Here is a 22,070-nt window from a genome sequence, read left to right as displayed (position 1 = left end):
ATGCCCACACACAGAGATAGATGGTTTCTGTTCCAGGAACCAACAAATGAAAGATTTAAACTTTTTTATTATTATTTGCTCCAAGTGCAGTCAAAGAAAAGAGAGAAGCAGCTGGCCTCAGAAAAGTCAGGACTTTCCATGCTTTCCTGACCTTCCTGTAGGATGAATCCGTCAAAGCAGAGAGGATTCCCTGCAGAACAGGCAGCACTGGGCCAGCCACGGGGAAATTCCAGTCATTTTGGACATTCAGGGAGTGTGGCCCTGCCAGGAAAAAGTCAGATGTCCTGGCACAACTCTCAGTGTGCACGTGGCACCCACGGCTGGGGCTGGCCAGCTCTGCCAAGGCAACCTGTTCCTAATAGGAACAAATCCCAGTGGTGCCACCAGTGCTGGTCGGATTTGCTGTTTGTCATGTCAATATTCTCATGTTTGTGCAAGGCTCACTGGGCTGAGCTGGAAGGTTAACTTTAGCTGAGAAGGCAGCTGGACTTTGTGTTGGTTTATATAACTTCCAGAGAATGTTTCACCTCCTTTGGGAGTGGATTAGGAGGGAAAGGGAATGTAGAGAAAATGATCAGCCTAGTTGTGGGCTGGATGTGAGGGGAAGAAGGGAAAATGACTTTGCAATGGCATTAAGATGAAGGAGGGTAGATTTGGATGAGATGTAAGAAGAAATCCTTCCCTGTGAGGGTGAGGAGGCCCTGGCAGAGGTTGCCCAGAGAGGCTGTGGCTGCCCCTGGATCCCTGGAAGTGTTCAGGCCAGGTTGGATGGGGCTTGGAGCAGCCTGGGATAGTGGAAGGTGTCCCTGCTCATGGCAGGGGTTTGGAATGAGAGGCTTTGAGATCCCTTCCAACCCAAACCATTCTGGAATTCTGTGAAAAATCTGAGCTGCCACTGGTGTCCTGGCTCAGGAGATGAGATAGCACTGGCTGGAATGATGGACCAGAGGGACAGCAGGGAAGGTTTAGGAAAGAAGAGGCACTCCTTAGCTTTTGTTTGGCTTAATTTTGAAATTATTCCCCTTGACGTCAGCTGCACAGGAGAAGCTGAGTCACTGGTACAAATCTGATTATTTCCAAGTGACTCCAGTGATGGAAAAGCCATTTGTGCAGGAGTAGAATCCCACAACAGCTCCCCATGGGTCTGTGCCAGAGAGGGGAGCTGGGAGAAGGAAGCTGAAGGTGGAGGTGTTCCCCAGGAAGCTTTACAGTAGAAACCCCAGCACTCAGTCCTGTGTTCCTGAGCTTTTAACTCTGCTAATGCTTCCAGTTTCTGTTCCCTCTCTGGTTCTGGGGCTGCAGGCTTCCCTCTGGCAGATACAGCCATGGCATTGGCTCAAGGACAGCTCCCTGCCCTTAATTCCCCTTGCTCACTGTGCTAATTCTGCTCTGTTAATCACCTTAGAGTCAATTTAAGGTGCTTCATGCCAATGGACACTTGTGTGGGTTACAGCTCAGTGGCACCTTTGCTCTTTCTGCATCAGCACCTGGACAGAGGTGACTTGTCCCTTGTCTTTGGTGACCTTCCCCTTTGTCAGGCCACCTGTGCCATCTGGCAAAACCAGGAGGAAGGAGGGAAGTACCAATCCAACTTTCCATCAAACCGAGGACAGTGATAAATAATGTCTCAGGAAAGCTGGAGCAGTGTCTGATGGTCCCACGGTGCTTTTGGACAAGGGAAGTTTTGCAACCACCCCAAAATCTTGGCAGCTCTGGCAGACATTAGTCCTTAATAGGAGAGGGAAACTGGGTTTCAAATCTGATTAATTTCACACTGGAATTATGTGTATGTGGAGAAGACCTCGTGGGCTGTGTTTGAGTAGTGCCTGAACCAACTGAGTTGGGAAAACTCAAAAAAAAAAGCATTTTTCTGTTGTCAGCAATTGGGCATCGCTACTTTCTCCTCCTTGTGCTGGTTTTACAAGCCTGGCTTTACACATTCAAAATACACAAATGAGTTAAACCCTCTCTCTCACTGCAGCACGTGGGACTCATCCCTGTGCCAGCACCACCACATCCAGGAGAGCTTCTCTGAAACCATTTGCTAAATATTTCAATAGAGACCTTTAAAACTGTTCCTCTCTGATTGGAGAGACATTGCAGAAAGGAAATTGCTTCTTAATCTCTGTCTGCTGTTTTGTATTTGATTCATTTGTGCATCATGGGGCAGAGCAGGCTCAACATAATTTTGCTTTTAATTCTTTTATGCAGACAGAAACGTTCCCAGGGAATGGTTTGGACTTGAAGGGATCTCTAAAGATGATCTCCAGCTCCTGGCTTGCCCAGAAGCTCCTGCTGCACCATTCAAGCCCAGACATCCTGTTACCGTGGAGTTGTTGATTTTCTGCAGGGATGTGGAGGAGTCATGGTGCTGGAATGCTGCTGGAACACTGTGGCTTCACCATTCCTTGCCCTCTAGTGCTGTTGGATTCCAGTTCACTCACATACTTTCACCAAATCAGGTGTTCAGTTTTAGACTCAGTGAACTCCAGCATGATAGGGAGATAAGAATGAGCAAGGCATGGAATTGGAGTTGGCAGCAGCATTTTGATTTCTGGTCACACTTCCCCCTCCCCAGGCTGATGGTGAAGCACAGGCTGTGCTGCTTTGCTCCATTTGGGGTGGTGAGCGTGGTCTGAAGGTTTGTAGACTTGCAAAGGGTGATAATTTCAGCTCTGAGTGATTTGCCTGGAGATGCTGGACCAGGAACTGGCCCCAGCTGAGAAACCAGCAGCATCTTCAGCTCAGAACTCAAACTTCCAGGTTTTATTAAGCATCTGTCAGCAATAAGGGAACAAAGCACACAGAGAAAGTGCAATATGGCTCCTATATTTTATAGAAAAACCAACTGCTGCTTAATGAAGGCCAGGCTAATTGAGCCAATTAAATTAATCAGGCAAGTGCACTAGCCACACCCTTCTGAGGAGGATGGGTGCAATCACAGGCAATTACTGTGATTAATCCTCTCGTTGTCATCCCCACAGCCAGCACCTGGCCAAGAAGTTGGGGAGTTACCTAACTGTGCTCAGGAGGATGCTGCAGGCGAAGGTGGTGCTTCCAGGTGAGGATCCTTCTTCTTGGCCTTTTCCCACTCCTTTCTCGAATTTCTGCTGAGCCTCCCTTGACCTGAGCAGCCTGGGCTTGACCTTCAAACCTCAGAGGTTGGCAGAAGGTGGAAAAGCTCTGACACAGGGTATTTTAGAACACATCACCATTCGCCCCAGTGAAACTTACATTTATACCCTCCAACCTCTGTGGGGAGGTAGATAACACCTTTCTTTTATATTACTATTTATTTATATAATTTATACTTATATTCTATGTTCTACTGTGGGGGAATTATTCACCTCCTGGCTCACTCTGGAATTCTGGACTATTCCCTTCATACTCTTTACATCGTGGTTTCCAAATGGATAAGTGTGTGGCTGGAAATGTGAATTGAATATTCACCTTACAGCTGCTCCAACAATGTCCTGTTCTGTAGAAACTCCAGGACAGAGGGATGGTGTAGGAAGGACTCAGTATGGAAGTGTTTCTATGTGATATTTGAAGAATTTTGGCTAATTTTTCAATAAAATATATATGATAACATTATATAACCGAGCACAAACATTGGAAAAAAATTTTGGGTTTTTCAGAGGCTGAGCTTGCTGTTGTTTTTTTGGTTGGTGGTGGGGTTTTTTTTTTGTTTGTTTGTTTTTGTTTTGTTTTAACTGAGTTTTAAAAACTTATTGCAAGAAGGAAGCTCACAAATGTGGCTGCCCCATCCCTGAAGTGTTCAAGGCCAGCTTGGAGGGGATAACAACTGTACGTCTGAGCACTATGAAGCTGTTTCTCCCCATGCTGATGCCACACACAAATTATGTTGTGAAGAAGTTTCCTGAAACCTCTAGAACTGGGGCCCTGCAGAGTAAGTAAAACATGATTTTTTTATAAAAGCAATATTGTTCATGAGTGAAGCTATTGATTTGTAACAGTTAATTTTTGTGTAAGAGCCACCTGTGTTTGCTTTAGGGGAACCTGTTTGTTCTGGGATGAAATGAAAGCCCTAAAAATGGGGTCATTTTCTGCTTTGAGTTCTGTGGCACCTGCTTTTGGGCAGGAGGAGTTTGCCTATGGAGCAATTCCTTTGGACTCTGGCAAGCTCCAGTGTTGGTTTTAGGGGACAGGTAAGGATAATCTGGCCATCACTTTGTCTCCTGACCCTGGACAACCTGTGAGTTCCCTTTGTCTGCCCCTTCACCTGATGGGACAGGTTTCAATGGGTTCATCTGGCAGAACCAGCTCTGTTAAAGCCACTGGGCTGACCTCAAGACAGTTTTGACCTAAAATCCACTGCTGGTGTTGACCCAAAACCCACCAAAGCATTGGAGGGAGCTGCAAGGTTGGAAAAGCTGCTGCAAGGTGCTCACCACACCCCAGGATGAGCCATGAATGGGCACAAAATGGACTTTAAGAAAATTGTAATGTGTTTCTATGAAGTTTTCACAATTTTGTTCTCAGCTGCTTCCTTGGACTGTGTGGAGGCCAAGTTTGAGTGGCCAGGCAAATCTTTGACAGGAAAATCTCCTTTCCTTTGGTGTTTGTTCAAAGGATGAGGGGAAGCAGCATCATTGATCCTGAGATTGTGAAGGCTAATAAAGAAATCCATCTGTGCTATTAGAGTCAGTGGTATCAAAGTAGTTCCACTAATTTCACCATGTGAAGTGGAAAAAGGACTTTCCACACTCACTGGCTAACAGCTCCTGCATAAAAAGCCCCAGGAAAACCAAGGGAAGCCATAATAAGCAATTCTGATCCCAGGTCCTTTTTTAGTTTGCTTCCACAGTGTTCTTGGCTTGGGATCTGATTTTGAACTGCTAAAAAAGACCATTTACAAGGTTAAATCTGAAATTGGAGCTTGAGTTACCCTTTTTGTCAAATCCAACCCTGACTCTTTACAAATCTGAATTTGAATATGTTTTTGATCTCAGAGCAAAACCTGGATGATGACATTCCCATCCTAGCAATGTCCTGACTTGCTTAGTTGGCATCTCCATGCCCACCTGGCAGAAGGCACTCCAAGAGGGAACAAATTCCCTGAGCACCAGTGGCTCTGGAAAAAAAAACAACATAAATAATTTGTATGGTCAACAAATAGTTATGATTTTATTGAGTGGTAGAGTACACAAGGAAAAAAAATTGTTCTTTTTGAGTTACTGGATTTTTTTTTTTTTAAAGAATTAAAAAAACCAGGAGTTGTCCTTTAAGAAATGTGGGTTTGCTGTTTGAACACTGGAAATGTTAGGGCTTTGTTAGGAAGGCTTTCTTGGGAAAGCATCTACTGAGGAAAAGGATGTCTTTGCCCTAATGAAGACCTCAAATCCAGCCAGAGAGCTCAGCCCCTGCAGCAGGGAATGATGGTGCCTGGACATGGGTCCTGACAAGCCTCCCAAGCCCTATTTCAGTGAGCAGTTGGGATCTAGACTCCTCAAATCCATGCTTGGAGGGAAAGCTCCAAGGAAAGTCCCCTAGTTCCCACAGTGCCTCTCCCTGGGAGCTGGGGGCAGTGAGTCCCTGCTCCCAGAGCTGGGGGGGGGCTCAGTGTGAGATCCAGCTCACTCCGAGGTGCCTGTGGCTGTCACCAGTCCCTGCCACCCCCTCTGAGCCCCAGCTCTGCCCGGTCCTGCCCTGTGTCTCCAGCACAGCCCTCCAGGCAGATTCCAGCCATGCTGGGAGATCATGGGACACCTGATTCCAAATTTCTCCTCCTTCATCCCTCTGTATTTTTTCTCCAACTCTCATGCATCCCTTCCCAACCCCTGACCTTCCCAAACTTCTCCCATTTCTCATTCTCTTCCCAAAGCATACCCAGAGGCTTCTCCTTTGTGCTTTTCTCTGGCATCCTCAATCATCCTGGTCCTCCAGCTCCTACTCCAGTCCCCCACAGTGAGTGGGGAGAACAAATCCAGTCCTTCCCTGGCTGTTGTTTGATTCTCTACTCTGAAACCAGCTGTGTTTCCAGGTCCCCACTGCCATGTGTGTAGCTGGGTTCAATAAACCCTGGCAGGTTCCCAGCACCTCTTACTGTCTGAGGTTGTTTGTTTTTTTGTTGTTTTTTTTTTTTTTTGTTTTGTTTTTTTTTTTTTTGTTTTTTGTTTTTTTTTTCATGTTTGTGTCTCATTACAGTGCAAATGAATGACCTTTATCAAGAGAGAAAGTGGACAAGATTTCACCTCATTATTTTCAGAGAAACTGGTTAGTTAAGAGTCCTCAGAAAGCTGGGCAAATCTCTGCTGAAAATTCTGTGTTTCAGTCATTTTGATGGCAGATTTTAACCTGCTCGTGTCCCACTCATTGCTGCCTTGCTGGAGACAAAGCTCATGGGAAATTTATATCTATCTACATTTCCAGTCTTACTGAAACTTCTGGAATAGCTTCAGATAAACCTATTTTTACTTGGAGAACAATGATAATAAAGCAGATTGATCCAGACTTCCAGGGCACTTTGTCAGGGATCTCTTTGACCTGCTCCAGTTAGAGTGGAGAGTTTGTAGAATCCTGGAATGGTTTGGGTTGGAAGGGGTAATAAAGATCATCCAATTCCACCCTCCTGCTGTGGACAGGGACACCTTCCCTAGACCAGGTTGCCCCAAACCTCATCCCACCTCGCCTGTAACAGATGCAGGGATGGGGTGCCAACAAGGAATCAAGGCACATTAAAACCAGTTCAAATTCCAAGAGAGAAAGCTAGGATTTTTTGGAAGGAAAGGAAAAAGCTATATGAGCCAGAGAGGCTTTGCCTGAAAAAAATAATAAGTTTTTTGGGGAAAAAATGCCCATTTGCCTGACAGCTGATCTTTCCCCAAGATCAATCCAAACAGCTTCCCAAGAAGAAAAGTGAGAAGAAAAGAAGGGGGCAGGGCTAAGGAGGAAAATATTTGCTCTGTAAATAAGGCAAAAAACCCCCAAGGGCTGTGAGAAGAATAAGTTGGATATTTAAAATCTTGCACTGCTGATGCCACTGTGCTCGTGGTCATCCTTGCTGGAGCAAAGTGAGGTACATTCAAGGAAGGGATGCACAAATGAAGGCAGTCCTGATGAAGTTAGCCAAATTCCAGGAGAGCTCCTTACTACCTGCCTGGGAAATCACAGCATCCAGAAGGATGTTACTTATGTAGCTTTTCACCCTAAACATTCCTGGTGGTACTTGGGTGAGCAAGACCCCCAGAACAAGCCCTTTACAAACGGGAAGCATTGCTCGCTGAAGTTGCAAGATGCTGAATTCTCCACTGCAAGCAAAGATAAAATCTCATTTTATTCTCCAAAGAGGGTGGGGAGGGAATACATTTTTTTTTTTTTTTTTTTTTTTGCAATGCTGGCCACAGTCCCAGAGTCTTCTCTATTCATGATGAAGCACCTTGCTGATTCTGTAGGATGCTGCTAGGATTCAGGGATTTGGCAGAGAGGAACCAGTTTCAGAGCTGAGGGAAGTAATGAGGCATGCAAAGTAACCAGAGTCTCCCTCCTGGTGTTTTCAGGGAGCACCGAGGCAGATGCTGGACCTGGAGGCTGCTTTTGGAACCTTTGTCCTAAACCAAATATCTCTTCTGTAGTGTTGCAGCTGAACCTGAAACCCTGGATTTATTTGGGCTCAGGTCACCTGTTCCAGAAGCGCCTGGAAGCTGTCCAACCATATCTCCTGATAAGTCATTAATGAATTTTGGTAATTAGGTGGTGGGCAGAAAATGGAGTTTTAGACAATTTGTAAGATGGTTCTCCAAAGGTCTCACATCAGCAGCACAGCCTGGGCAGGGCTGATTCCGGCTGGGATTTGAGCAGCTCCTCCTTTTGCAGGGAGAGCTCCTTTCTCCTGCGATTGTTCCCAAGGGAAGAGTGAACAGTGCCATGGCTCCTGGCCTCGGGCAGGCAAGAAGAGGCTCGGTGCCTGCCTGGCATGTGCAGACAGGCAGAACTCTGGGTTTCTTCAGGGCAGGATGGTGAAAAGGCCATTTGTGGTTCCCCTGGAGCACTGAGGAGCAATTAGCACGTTTTGCTTGTTTGATTGTTTTGGTCTTCTGTGTGATTTACTGACAATTCCTTTGCCAGACCTGCTGCTCATTAAAGAGAAAACAGACCCTCTCCTAAAGGGGACGTTTTGCTGTTTAAACCCAGAAATCTTCTACAGACCCCTGTGAAGAGGGGCTGATCCTAAAACGCGGCTATGTTAACCCTGCTGTGGTTAGGGGTTAGCTGTGCAGGGCCAGGGTCACAGCTGGCACTAAAGGGATGCTGAGAAGGGGAGGAGGCAGGGAAAGGAGGGGGCTGGGCTCTGGACAGGGCTGGAAGCACAGTCCAGCAGCTGCCACTCCTGTGGGATGTGATTCCTCTTCCACACAAACATGGGAAAGAGGCATGAGGTGACTGGGGTGTCCTTGGATTGCAAACACTCACTGAGGCCTAAAAACCCTTAGGTGTGAATCGGGGTTTGTGTGGTTTAGGCAGAATGAGAACAAATCTTGTGAAACAAGGTCAGATATTAATGCTCCTTTCTGAAACATTTGCACTGCTGGCCTTGCTTTCCACCCTCTGGAGCACATTTTAAATCTGTCTGGATTGAACAGGGCCTGCACCAGAAGCAGCTGGCAAGGCAGGAAACTCCTCTCCAACCCTGGATTTAGACTGAGATCTGAGAGTAAAAGACACAAATGTGAATCCCCCCATGTCCCCCCCATCCCTCCCGGTCACTCACACCTCCCCAGAAAGATTCATGATCACTTATGGAGATAAGCATCCAGCCAGAGATCTCCAGATTTCTTTAGGGACCTGTGGGAAGGAAAGGAGAAGTTTGGCAATCTTGCTTCTGTTGTGTTTTTCCTGCAATGAAGGCTGTTACTGAATTTAATATCAATCATAGGATCACACTCCTAGAACCCACCCTCTGTCAGTGTGAAGCCATTCCCCCTGGTCCTGTCACTCCAGACCTGTGTCCAGAATGCCTCTCCAGCTCCTTTGGAGCCCTTTTAGGCACTGGAAGGGGCTGTAAGTTCTCCTGAGAGCCTCCAGGCTTCACTCCACTGTGCCTTGGTGCTGTGTGGCCCTGTCCTTACCAGATCTGAGGACAAAAGCAGGTTTGGAACCAGCTCTCCTGCCCACTGTGGCCACCCCACTTCAATCTGCCCATGCTCAGAGTGCTTTGTGCAGGAGGTGCCTGGACTGCAGAGCTTTCTCATGTTCCCTGCCATGAATTATTCCCCTCAGAGCAACTGAGACAGCAACATTAACACCGAGGCTGCTGACAAGGACTGTTAGATCCTCTCCAGCTCTGCCTGTAGGGAATTGCCTGTTGCTGCTGTCAGAGCTCTCAGGGGACGCAGCAGGGGCTGTAACCCGACCCGTTTCCCTTTGATTTCATCTCACTTTGCAGCAGGAGATCTGCTGGCAGCTCCCAGCAGCAGGAGCCACCAGTTCAGAACAGGGTGGTATAAAAGTCAGAATCATTAGGACTGGAAAAGCCTTCTAAGATCGACCCCAGCACTGCTGAGCTACCATCTCCCCAGATGCCACAATCAGGTTTGTACCTGTCTAAAGGTCAAGTGTTTGGTACTTTGACAGCAACAACACAAATTTCTGATGGGTCTGCCATGTCCTGGATCCTCTGTGCTAGAAAATATCATGTGTGTCCCTGGAAAAATGAGCTGCAGGTGGACTCAGGAGGGCCTTACCCAACGATGTCTATGAACGCTTTCCCGAGAGGCTTCTCCTCATAGTGGACTCCATACTTGGCACATAATGACTTCACCAAAGGCTTCACCTTCCAGAAGTTGTGCCGTGGCATTGTTGGAAACAGGCTGGAGAGGAGAGAGAGAAAACAAAGCTGAGAAAACTCTTGAGACAAGCGACAAGGGACAGGCATTAGGATTTGCATCCTCAGGGGCTCATTGTTGGTGCCTCCTCCTCAAGCTGCACAAACAAAGGAAGGGAAGCACAGAGACATTCCTGCTTTATACTCCTCTGTCTCAAGCAGGTGGTGAAAACTGATTTTCCTGTCCATGCCTCAAAGCATGCGCAGGACACACTGAAAGCCAGTTGGTGCAAAAAGGGACACGAGTGCAATGAGAGGGCAGTAGGAGTGAAGGAACAGCCTCAGAGATGGCCGACCATTCCTCTGGGAATAATTGTTTCTTGCTGAACTGAATTCCCAGTGACCTGCTTTTTCACTTCTGGAAGCAGGTAAAGAAGGATTTTGGGGGTACCTTGCCCTATGTTCTTGCATGGAGATTTCCTAAGCTGGCTCCCAAACCAGCCAGCCTCACCCTAAAAGCCATTTCTTTTACATTTGCTGTTGCCATTGGCAACAGACTGTCCATATGTCCCTGTTTTCCATATTTTCTCTGGAATCCGGTACCTAGCATCCTACACAGTCCCACACTCTATAAAACACTGGAGCGCTTTAGGGGAGGGGAGTTTTCTGAGGTGGATGCTTGGGATTTGAGCCCACAGCCTTTGCAATTGGTAGATGCATAACGACAATTCCTAATTAAACCCAAAATTAAGGCTGTCAGAGTGAAAGCTTTGAAGCAAGAGAGAAAAATGTCAGGCTGTAATGGAAGCAGACTATCATGGAATGGTTTGGGTGGGAAGGGATCTTAAAGCTCATTCAGTTCCTGCCCCGCCATGGGCAGGGACACCTTCCACTAATGCAGGTTGCTCCAAGCCTCATCCAACCTGGGCTCGAGCACTTCCAGGGATGGGGCAGCCACACTTTCCATGCCTGTGTAGTCTGGGACTCTGTTTCCTTGGCATACAATCCTTCTCCAGCTCATAATTCCCTCCCTTGGGCTGTGACAAGCTGGCAGTGCCCTCGCCGTCCTGGCTCTGTACTCACTGGTGCTCAATCTGGAAGTTCAGGTGCCCAGTGAACCAGTCGTTGAAAAAGGACTGCTCAATGTTGCAGGTCGCTGCCATCTGCCAGGGAGAGAGAAAACTGTGAGGGTTAGGGGTGGCTCATCCCAAAATCGGGGTGAAATTCCTCTTTCCTGAGCTCTGGGAATGCACCGCCTGCTGTGCTGGGCCTGCTGGGTGCAGCAAGGGGAGCTTTAATCCTCCCTCAGGGCCTCAGGTAATCAAACTCTCACTGGTGGTGAAGTGATGTAGCAGCCCAAGCCCAGATTCCTAAATTTCAGCCTCTCCTGTTGGAGATCAGAGGGTTGACAGCAGTACCAAGGTAGAAAACAGGAGGAAAATGCATGGACACAAAGCTTCCCCATCCCCATGTAGTTATTGCTCAGTTTGCCTTAAGTGTGATATTCTGAGAATATTTCTTAGGTATTCCTGCCATTAATGATCATAAAATTAGATATTTTTTCTTAAAATTCTTAAAATTCAACCAAATTTTTGATAGGGTTCCTCCCTCACACATTTTCCTTGGATTTGCAGGGGGATAGAACTGCCAGAATATCAAGAAGATGGCTCTAGAATAAAGAAGAGGAAAGGGAGAACTCAATCACTCATCTTCCAGAACAAAAGGACAAAGGCAGTCTCCAAAATGAAGAGTCAACATTTTTTCCTCAGCTGTTTTATTGCTGGGATCTACAGGCCTGGCCAAAACACCCAGGAATGATTCTTGGATTTGCAATCACATCCAGCTTCACTCACCACAGGTAACCTTTTGATTGTCAGGGGAATTGCAGAACTTTGTAATTCCATGTCTTTGCCCAGCAATGCTGGCTCTGGGAAGACCATGTTTATGGGAGAAGTCATGGACAAGACACTATATCCTAGTAAGGGGTGGTGGTAACTCTCACACTCTTTGAGTAAATCCCATTTTGGGGTGAGTCAGGGGTGGTTTTCCTCCCTCCCAGTTACCTGGGAGCTCAGCCAGTCTCTGTGCTTCTCAGAATCAATTTCCATTGGAATGTGATTCATCTGGGTGACCCACACGAACCAGTGACTCTCCAGAAACCTGCAAAACCAGGAAAAATCATGAGAATTTCTACCACACATGGGGACATCAGGTAATTAGAGTGGGGCTTGCAGGGAGCAGCAGAGACGTGGATGGATGTTGACAAGGAATTGCCTGGAATCATCTTTGTTCCAGGCTTGTTTTCTGCAAAAGCAGATGATCCGATTTTGCAATTTTGCTTTTTTTTTTTTTTTTGCACTTTGAGTTTCATCAAATATTTTGAGAATAATGGGCTAGTTGTGATAAGTTTTCCAGCTTGATTTCAGACTTGGAGCATGCACAGAATTACCTCCACAGTCTGCTGGGAAGAGGGTGGGATGAGGTGCTCTGGGAGGGTCCAGCCATGACCGAAGTGGGATCAGCAGTGTGTGAGAACAGGGAATGAGGAAAGGCAGGAGAATCCCGGCAGGACCATCATGGGGCAGGGGAGGGTGCAGGGAGAGTGCCAGAGGAGCTGGAACTCAGAGATGCTGACAGGAAAGTGAGGCAGTGGGACACAGCAGAGCAGAGGCCAGGCTCAAATGGCACTGGAGGGATGGGAGAGCAGCAGGGATGCCCTGGATCCCCTACCTGACAAACGTGAGGAGACACAGGGATCCCAGGAGGCCGTAGAACGGGATGTAGGTGATGAAGTAGCGCAGGTAGTAGCTGATGGCCCAGGCCAGGTCCTGGGGGACCGAGAAAACACCAGGCATCACTTTGCCCATCTCGGATAACGTGTCCTTGCTGGTGATGTTTGGAACACTGGGTAATTCCTGCCTGCCCCCTGGCCTCCCTCTCCGCTCCAGTTTCCAGCCAGACCCCATAAGGATGGAGGGAATGTTTCACTCACCGCCCAGAACCTGTGCTTGATCATGGTCGAGATGATTTGGATTTGGAAATACACAGGGATGAGCAGAGGTGGGAAGACTGCAAGGCAAAGGGAAATGGTTTGGCCATCAGAGGGGTGGGAAGGTGTGTGACATGGGGGACTGCTTCCATGGAACTGGGAACGTGCAGTTTTTCCATGGAGCCTCTCACATGGAGGTCATTCCCAGCCTCAGCTGTTTTACGTTCCCTTGCTCTACAGGGCAATGTTCCAGGGGCTTGGATATCCCTGAGCTGATTTTGGGACCTGCACAGGGTCCTGAGGAAGGGTGGGATGAGTTGGGATTTGAGGAGTTAATCTGCTCACACAGTGAGGGCTGGAAAGGACAAGTGGCATTCCAGGAAAAGGGAAGAGAGGAGAGTGGATACTCACTGAGGAAGAAGTACTCGTGCTGGTGGTTGTAAGGCAGGTACTTCAGCTTCTTCTTGCCATACTGCAGGACACAACAAGACAGCTCAGCCTGGGACTGGGACATTGCCAGGTAAAAGCAGATTCTCTGCAGTAATTCTTAATTTATTGACCAGGGAGTTTTGACTGAATTCCCACCAGCAGGTAAGAAGAGATTTGGAGTGATTAAATGTCCTAACTTTGTCATTGTGTTAGGTGTAAACTCAATTTTTAAAGATAGTTTCTATTTACTTCATGGAATTTTGATGCACTTCACCTTCTGCCATCCCTGTCTGTAAGAAGAGCTGCCAGCACCTCCATCTTCACTAATACGAATGTGATAGGCATAAAGTCTGATTTTTTGGAAGGGAAGGCTTGTAACACCAATAAATCAGGCACATTATCCCCTCTGGGCTGAGCTCTGCAAGGCTGTGTGCTTGGCATCATTTGGAAAAGGATTTTTATACCAATGTGAGAATATTGGGATAGACTGATTCTGGCCTAATATCAGATATTTTGAGGCAGAAATCCAGTTTTTCCTTGTTACCACAAATGTTTAGGTTTTCCTTTAAGTAGTAGAACCATGGTCTGCTTTCTCAATAATACAAGATCTGGCTGCAAAACCGTTTTTAATGTTGTATTTCCCTGTGTTGTCTTTGCTGCTTGTCCATTTTCTTGGGGTTTTGTTTTTAAAACTAGAAATCCTTGTTCCACTGTGAAAAAACACCATTATTTAAGTGCTTTGGGTAGGTTTTCATGAACAGGCAGTAAATATTTTGGCTCTGGAGGGGTAGATAGAATTAAAATTAAAATTACTTGATGCTGGAAGATATTTGCTATGGAAATGGAAGGTCAGTTTTGAATGCTTTTGCTGCAATACTGAGGAACACCGTATTCCCCCCTTATGCTGGTACTTCAAGCCAGCAGCATGAAGTGGCCTTTAGTGGCTTTTTGCTTTCCCTCCAACCCCACCTGCTTTATTTTTCCCAACGTAACCCAAGACACTTTCTCCTGTGGTCAGCACAGGAAATGGATTTGGAATTAGTAGTCTGTGCTGCTCCTCAGCCCAAGGATTGGCTCCAAACTCCTGTCAGACCACGCAGCCAGACGAAATCCCTGGATTAAGCATTTCCTTTCTAGCATTCCTGGAAGTCCTGCCTGTGCAAGTCATGTCTAACAATGGGAGCCAACTCCTGGATTTGCGCAACCACTCTCCAGAGCCCTCTCGGACAGTAGTTTTCCATGTTTTCCCTACTTTTCCTTACCTCAACAGGCTGTGTGTCTCCCAGGACAAAAATGTGCAGCATGTTCACATCTGGGTCCTTCTTGAAGATGTTGGGCTTGGCGTGGTGCTGGAAGTGGCGGTGGTTCCACCAGTTTGCAGAGGCACCCTGGGCAAGGAGAACAAGGAGTTTTCATCCACGGAGAGCTGCTCCCAAGGTGGGATTACCCAATCATTTATAGGAACTAATTGTTCCTATAAATGCGACCCAATTTGTGACCAAAGTGGGATTTGCTTTGGGAAGAGCAGCAAGCAGGGCGTGGTGGAGTTGTTGGTTGCTATGAGACTGCTGCTTGCAGAGAGATCCCTAAGGATCATCTGTATTGAAAGAACATGGAATAAACACACTCTGAGTGAGTTACAGGTCACTGTGTCTTCCCAGAAAGTCCTGAAATTGTTTGAGTTGGAAGGGACTTTAAAGCTCATCCAGTCCCAACCCCCTGCCATGAGCAGGGACACCTTCCACTAGCCCAGGTTGCTCCATGGGCAATGTAATCAACTTTTTTTGTGCCTCTGCTTACTCTGGGAAGGTTAAGAGCCTCCCTTCCCTACTCTGCCCCAGCTAAAGTGATGCATTCCCAGAATTCCCTGGCTCCATAATTCCTTTTACCTTCAGGTGTCCAATGACAAACTTGTGGACGACGTGGTTCCAGGAAGACTTCTTGAAGACGGAGAGGTGTCCAAAATCGTGTTGCAGCCACCCTGCCTGGGCCTGGGATAAGGGGAAATCAAGTAGTTAGGAAGCTATTGGGAATCAGAGCTAAGCAGGAAAGAAATGGAGACGGAGGCCAAACTGGGAGTGTGAGGAAGATCTCTCTTTATCACCTGGGAAGTTGTAAGGATGCAGGCAAGGATGAGGGTTGTGATCCAGCCGGTCCCAAAGTAGGAAATCATGAGCCAAGCCAAAACTTCCATGGCAATGATGTGGCCCAGGTAAAAGGAGAAGAACAAGGGGCTGGCTCGGAACAGGTTCATGTCCTCCGCTGTCTTCCGCAGGGTCCGGAAATCCTCCACCAGCTGGGACTGCAACAGGACAGGCAAGAGCAGGGTGAGGCTTGGAAGTGAGCCTGACTGAGTTGTGGGATGGATGGAAGAAGGATGAGCTCCATGCTAAGGAACCTGGCTCCATATTCCAGCTCTTTGCCCTGTATTCCTATGAATAAACATCCTGGCTGGTCTGAGCCCACATCCTGACCTTTTGGACCTGGAGCCAGGAGAGTAATCCAAGCTCTGTTGAGTGTCATATCACCTGATGGTGTCTGAATGAGCTTCCTGAGCGCTAAGGAGAAGCTGGAGCAAGAGGGAATTCAGTGCTATTGTGCCTAATTCCAGAGCTCTGGTAATGAGCACCCACTATCACCCATCATCCATTCAATCCATGGGCCAGCTCCCGTGCAGCCATCCATGAGGGGCATTCCTGGGTCACTGGGGGCCAGCGTTGTCCCCTCTATTGTGAGTGACACAGATATATCACAATCATGGCCAGCCACAAACAACGGGGCAGGATTGAGTTTCCTGGCCAGAGCCAGTTGTGCCATGCTCTGGGCCTGAATAATGGATGAGCAGGGATACAGAGCTGCCCTGAGGATGGGCAGTGGCTGCTGCTCCTTAGCAAGGCCACCAAAATGGGACATCTGGGGACTTGTGTTTTGGAGCTTGGTCACCAGCAAAAGAGCAGCAGAAGGGACCACAGTCACCAGGGCTGGTGCACATTTCCTATTCCACATGTCTCAGTTCCTATTTCCCTTCAGGATGGGCTCAGTCCAGCCTGGGTGCTTGGAATGGGCTGCCAGAAATTGGCTGTTGGTGGCTCTGTGGGAACGAAAAGGTTTGTACAGCCAAAAGTGTAACCCACTTTCCACACATATTTGAATCCATGATAGGATGAAAATACTCTGCATGGAGTTGTTCAGTCACTGAGAACTCCTCTCCCTCTCTGGAGAGCATCCCAAGAGGGAAAGAATGGTGGGAGCAGCCACCCTGAACCCCAGCTGAGGAACAAATACTCACATTTTTGTCTCGGTCCTGGCTGGGCTCCCCTGGAGCGAGTTCTCCAATAAGCAGCGGCTTGAGAAACTTCTGCACCAAGGTGGGATTGATATGGAAGGCCTGGAATGCATCCTGGAGTGGAAACAGGAGGAACTGTGTGAGATTCAGGAGTAAGATGTTCTTCCTATTCACTGTGTCATTCCCACCCACCTCCAGCAGTTGTGGAACCTGTGGAAGAGGGGGCCAGGTGACCTCCAGCTCTGTGATCACTTTTTGGGACATTAATTCCACTAAAGCCTGATGAATTTGCTGTCCTGGGAACAGTGAGACCTGGGATGGCATCCAGCCATATGGTGAAAGGCACCTCGAGAAATTCTTTCTAAGCAACTAAATACTTAAATCCTGTTAATTCCCTTAGAAGGTAGGCAGAGGGGAATTTGTGCAAATCCCTCCTAGGATATAAATACCCTTGGAAAGTCTGCTCCTGGAAGCAAGTCAAGAGAGGGACTGACTGTGGTGGCTGAAGCTGGATGTGACTGCAAACACAGAAAATATTCTTAGGTGTTTTGGCCAAGCCTGGAGATCCCAGCTGTAAAACAGCTGAGGAAAAAGTGGTGATTTTTGAGAAGAATAATGCCTTGTTTGTGGAGTAATTTTGATCCTGTCATTCACTAGTTTATCTGGCTTCTATTTTTCTCTATTCCTTCCCCTTTCCACATATTTTTGTCCACCTGTATCCCACAGGTGCCTGATGCTCATAGTGAGATCTTGGCCAGATCCTTTCCCATGGCACATCTGGAATTTTAACCCCAAGGACAACAGCAGGGACAGAAAGCTGACCCACATCAGAAACCCTCACTCTGTCCTTGCCCTTTCCTCTGTGCACAGAACTGGAGTCAGCTCTTGGAATTCACCTGGGAGAACAGGAAAGATTGGTTCCATGAAGTGCTAAGAGAGTATGGAAAAAAAAATCATTAAAAACAGGAGCGAGGGGAACCATGCTCCAGCCTTTCCACCTTTGTCCCATTGCCTAACAATTGTAGGGACCAACTAATATTTCCCTCCTGGCTCTAAAGACAAAGGGCAGACTGGAAAGTGCTGCCTGTGTCCAGCTGACCCTTCTGGGAGCTGCCCTCAGTCTGGAGTTCAAGAATGCCAGGTGACGACCTCAGGCCCAAAGTCCACCAAAATAAATCAAAACTTGGACCCAGAAGTAGGTCACTGAAATGTTGACTCTGGTTCATTGTTTCCCTCTCTGGAACAATTTGCAGAAGATGTGAAAGGGGAAGGAAAATCAGAATGAGGGGGGAAGTGAATAGCTGACTGTGCCTACTGCAAGGCTCTGCAGTTTTGCTGAAAACAAAAAAAAAAGGGGAAGACAGGGGAAGAGAGAGGGTGACACATAAGAAGCATTAAAAAATGTTGATTCTGTATTATTTTAACTGCTGAAAATAAAAGTGTCTTTGGAGGTCTGGGTGCTTACTGCCTGGAGATCCTGCAAATGATGGAAGGATTGGATTTTTGTTATGTTTATCTCATTAAGCTCCTGTACTAATAAATTCCAAATATAAGATAGCACCTGAATTTTGGAATTGTTCTCAGTCCTGTACTGCAGGAAATAAAAAGCTTAAGGGAAAAGATAATCCCTGGGAAATGCTGTGTGATATTGGCACTTGACCTCCCAGCTTTGTGATCTACTGACCAAATAAGCCAAAGTGTTTTATGGGATATGGGAGTTATTCCAGCTGCTTTTGGTGAGGAAAAAAAAGCTTCGTATAATTGAGATATGAGCTGTACTTGAGCATTGGGAGTGCTTAGAGCAGTCTGCACAAGGATTTTCTTTTATATCCCTGAACACTTCTGGTACAGAGACACTGCAAAGAGTCCCTTGCCTTTGTGTTCTGTGCATGAGGTGACACCAGAACAGGTTGGCCCAGACTCAGATGTTGTGTTTAAAAAAATCAGAGACCCATGGAATGGTTTTGGTTGAAAGAGACTTCAAAAATCATCTCATTCCACTCCCCTGCCATGGGCAGGGACACCTTCCATAGGCCAGGTTACTCCAAACCCCATCCAGCCTGGCCTTGGACACTGCCAGGGACGGGGCAGCCACAGCTTCTTTGGACAACCTGTGCCAGGGCCTCAGCACCCTCACAGGGAGGGATTTCCTCCTAAAATCCAATCTAAACCCACAGAGGCTTCTCCCCCTGAATGAGCGAGGGTTTTCTGGCTGTAAATGGTTGTTCACCACAGGGAAGCTGCAAAACTGATGCCAATCCTGGTTTAGTGCTCGGAGTGGTGATTTAAGAATTTCAGAGCATTTTTAAGGCCATGCCTTCATGGAGTGTGGGATGCAATGTAGTCTGGGGAGGTGGGAGGAGAACCAGCAATCCTGGACCCACCAACCTGTGTTTCAGCCTCCCTTTAAAGGCTTCTGCAGTAACAGATGCTTTTTGGTTGCTAATGGAGATACTGGAGTTAAATTCTTGGGGATAGGAGTCAAACTCCTCCTGTTTCAGCAGCTCTGTGTTTAAGCAGTTGAAAGCAAAACCTGGCCCATCTTTCTGAGAGAGAAAGCTATTCATTCAGAGGATTTACTGAAAAGGGACAGAAGTGTCGAAATGCAGCTCAGTGCTTCAAGGAAAAGAATGGAAAATAATCACAGGACGCAGGGAAGTGGGGGCTGATGGAAAGGGAAGGTTCTGCCAAAAAATTTTGTCACACATGGAGCCTCCTCCTTGCTAAGGTGTCAGAAGCCGTGGGAGACCAGCAGTTCCTGTTCCTGCTTGGTCTCTGCACGTTTTAGGAAGAGCTCTGAGGCTGCTTGGATTTCATTAACACACCCTGAAGGGAGAACATGCTCTCTGGATGCACTTCTGAGGAAGGTGGTTTTGAGAGGAACTCCAGACAACAAACAATTTATTTCTAATTTGTTCCTGTTTCACGGTTGGGATTGGTTTTTTGTTTTGTTTGGTTTTTGTTTTTTTTTGTTTTGTTTTGGTTTTTTTTGGTTTTTTTTTGTTTGGTTTCTTATCTTTGACTGAAACCTGAGAGGTGGCTGAACCCAGTGAAGGAGCAGCTGGAGCAGCAGCAAATGGTTTGCTGCTTTTTTTTTTTTTTTTTCTCTTTTCTGTAGCAACCTGTAACCAAATTCTCCAGAGAATTTTCTCCTGGGGAAAAAAATGCTAAAAAGCTCCTTGTTTTAAAGCCTCCTCACAGAAGCAACTTTGAGACACAGCCTGGCCTCTGTTTAACCCTCCCTGTGCTTGGCTGCGTGACTCTGCATGTCACAAGCTGCACACTGGAAAAGGGGAGATTTGGGACACTTTGCTCCTGAATTCAGGGCTCGAGGCACGGGCACAAGCAGGAGACAAAGGCAAACCAGCAGGATTTAAGCAGAATTATCCCTACCAACCCATCGTGGGGAACCTGCATCCGCTTGAACCGAGCTGGGAGCAGCGAAAGGGGCTGAGCCGGGTGTCCAGCAGGTGTTGGGGAGATGGGGACAGGGGACAGCAGGCAGCTGGCTCCCTTTGGGGAGGGAAGGAGCTGTCAGAGGATGCAGCTGGAGCCGGGAGAGCCGCGGGGGTCGGTCCTTACCGTGGCATCTTCGCCGGCGCAGTGGCTGATGACTCGCTGGCCCCCCGGGTGCCTGTTTGCCCACTTGGTGATATTATAAACCTTTCGCTCTATCACCAGCCACTTGTCCGTCCTCAGGTTGTGCTTCTGGATCTCCTCCCAGGTGTAGAAGCGGATCTGCGCCGCCGGCTCCCCCGAGTCCCCCCCTTGCTCACCCCCTTTCCCCATGGGGCCACTCGGTTCTTTGTCTTCTTGACCAAAGGGGGAAAGGAGGGGGGAGAACCTGTCCCTGCGCCTCTCAGGGATGTGCCGGAGGGGAAGAGCTTTCCTGGCGGGATTGAGCTCAGCTGATCCCCTGCTCCCTCCCTTCGCCTTCGCTCATGTCCTCCCTTCTCTTTGTTTCTCGCTTCTCTCCGCCTGCTCGGAAGTGCCCCCTAGGCTGGCTGTCCCCGCACTGATGCACTTTATCCTCGCACATAGCCCTGTGTTTTGAGGGAAGCTCGGCCCCTTCCACCCACACGCCCCCTCGCACCCCCCTCTCGGGCATCCCCCCCGGGCATTCTCCTCCCTCGGCATCCCCTCCCTCTCCCAGCATCATCCTTTCTCCCAGGCATTCTCCTCCCTCTCGGCATCCCCCCCCTTCCCCAAACTCAGCATCCTCCTCCCCGCGGGCATCTCCCCCTGCCCGGCATCCCGCCCCCCTCTGCCCGGCATCGCCCCCGCTCCGCTCCGCCCGGTGCCGGGGCTCTCCCGGCGGGATCAGCCGAGCCCCAGCGCCAATCCCGGCTGTCCCGCCGCCCTCCCACTCCCGCCCATTGGCCCGTCCCGATCTTTCGAAGCGGCTGCGGGCCGGGGCCGCCCGGGGACGGGAGCCCCTCGCCTCCTCCTCCTCCTCCTCCACCTCCCGCTCCGAGCTTCGTGTCCTCGAGATTTTTTGGCTCCTGATGTAAAGAGCTGTCCCCGCCGTTTTTTTTTTTTTTTTTTTTTTTTTTTTTTTTTTTGTTTTTTTTTTCCCGCGTTATTTTCCTTGTCTTTCTCCTTCTTTTTTCCTCCCTTACTTTTCCCTGTTTTCTTTTCTTTTTCTTCATTTCCTTTTCTGCCCTCTCCTCCTTCCTCCCTTTTCTCCGCCTCCCCTTCCCCACCTTTCCCACTTCACTCCTTTCTTCTCTCTTTCCTCCCTTTATCCCCCTTTTCCTCCTTCTCCTCTTGCCCACTTTTCCTAACTTTCCCCCTTTCTCTTGTTTCCCCTTCTTCCCTCTTTCCCCCTTTTGTCATCTCTTTCCCCTTTTCTTCCCCCTTCCCCCCTTTTTCCTCCCTTCTTCTCTTCCCTCCTTCTCCTTTTTCTGCCTTTTTCTCTTCCACTCCTTTTCCCTCCTTTTTTCCTTTCACCCATCCTCCTGCTTCCCCTCTTTCCACCCTTTTCTCCTCCTTTCCCTCTTCTTTTACTATTTTTTACCATTTTTACTCTTTTTAACCTTTTTTTTTACTATTTTTACTCTTTTTTACCTTTTTTCTTTTCCATCTCTTTTTAGTACTTTTTTTCCCCTGCTTTTTTCTCCTTTTTCTGCCTTATTGCCCCAGACTTCTCAATTCACTATTCACTGCTGAGCTCTTCTGCCCAAAATCTGCATTGTTTTGCTCTGGTTTTGCCAGGCTTCCGCTGGTGGCTGCCAGACTTCACAGCTTTGCTGTGGCACAAGCAGAGCTGGTTGAACTCTCCTGCCCCAGGCCATGCTTTTATTAACAGGTGGGATAATGCCATCTTTGCCATCTTTTCCTTGCCGTGGGGCACTTTATTGTATGCAATTCCTGCGTTAGGTTATGCAAGGTTTGGTGTGGCAAGAACAAAAAAACCACAGACCTCTCTCCCTGTGGCTTTGTTTACCTCTGACAGGACCTGTGGCCATTTTCCAGGGCCAGGCAGGCGTGATCCCCAGCTTTCCTGACAATAGGAATCTTTTCCTGTGACTATTTTACATGAATAAGTGGGAGGATTATTAATCCTTTCTGGAGTGGCAGAG

The 22,070-nt window shown here is 47.9% G+C and overlaps 1 protein-coding gene across 1 annotated transcript; it reads right to left on the bottom strand.

The window, feature by feature from the left end:
• Positions 1–5,120: 5,120 nt before the first annotated feature.
• LOC128790322 (acyl-CoA 6-desaturase-like) lies at positions 5,121–20,519 on the bottom strand. Its single transcript, XM_053946961.1, has 12 exons — positions 20,071–20,519; positions 16,492–16,602; positions 15,307–15,504; positions 15,092–15,193; positions 14,465–14,590; positions 13,185–13,245; positions 12,777–12,853; positions 12,515–12,612; positions 11,848–11,944; positions 10,868–10,947; positions 9,705–9,830; positions 5,121–8,805 (listed from the first exon to the last, which is right to left on the bottom strand). The coding sequence occupies exons 1-12, from the start codon at positions 20,275–20,277 to the stop codon at positions 8,754–8,756; spliced, it is 1,335 nt and encodes a 444-aa protein (XP_053802936.1). The 5' UTR covers positions 20,278–20,519; the 3' UTR covers positions 5,121–8,753.
• Positions 20,520–22,070: the final 1,551 nt, after the last annotated feature.

Source organism: Vidua chalybeata, chromosome 6, assembly GCF_026979565.1.
Source record: "Vidua chalybeata isolate OUT-0048 chromosome 6, bVidCha1 merged haplotype, whole genome shotgun sequence".
Taxonomy (NCBI): Eukaryota; Metazoa; Chordata; class Aves; order Passeriformes; family Viduidae; genus Vidua; species Vidua chalybeata.
The sequence above is the reverse complement of the archived record's forward strand: the minus strand, read 5'-3'. Positions and strand labels throughout refer to the sequence as shown.

What these genes read in the sequence shown, in the direction of transcription:
- LOC128790322 (XM_053946961.1), bottom strand. Translation starts at nt 20,277, where the DNA reads ATGGGGAAAGGGGGTGAGCAAGGGGGGGACTCGGGGGAGCCGGCGGCG. An exon ending in GCATCCTTACAACTTCCCAG is followed by an intron (nt 15,194 to 15,306) that starts GTGATAAAGAGA and finishes CCCTTATCCCAG; the next exon opens with GCCCAGGCAGGGTGGCTGCA. An exon ending in TTGTCATTGGACACCTGAAG is followed by an intron (nt 14,591 to 15,091) that starts GTAAAAGGAATT and finishes CTCCTTGCCCAG; the next exon opens with GGTGCCTCTGCAAACTGGTG.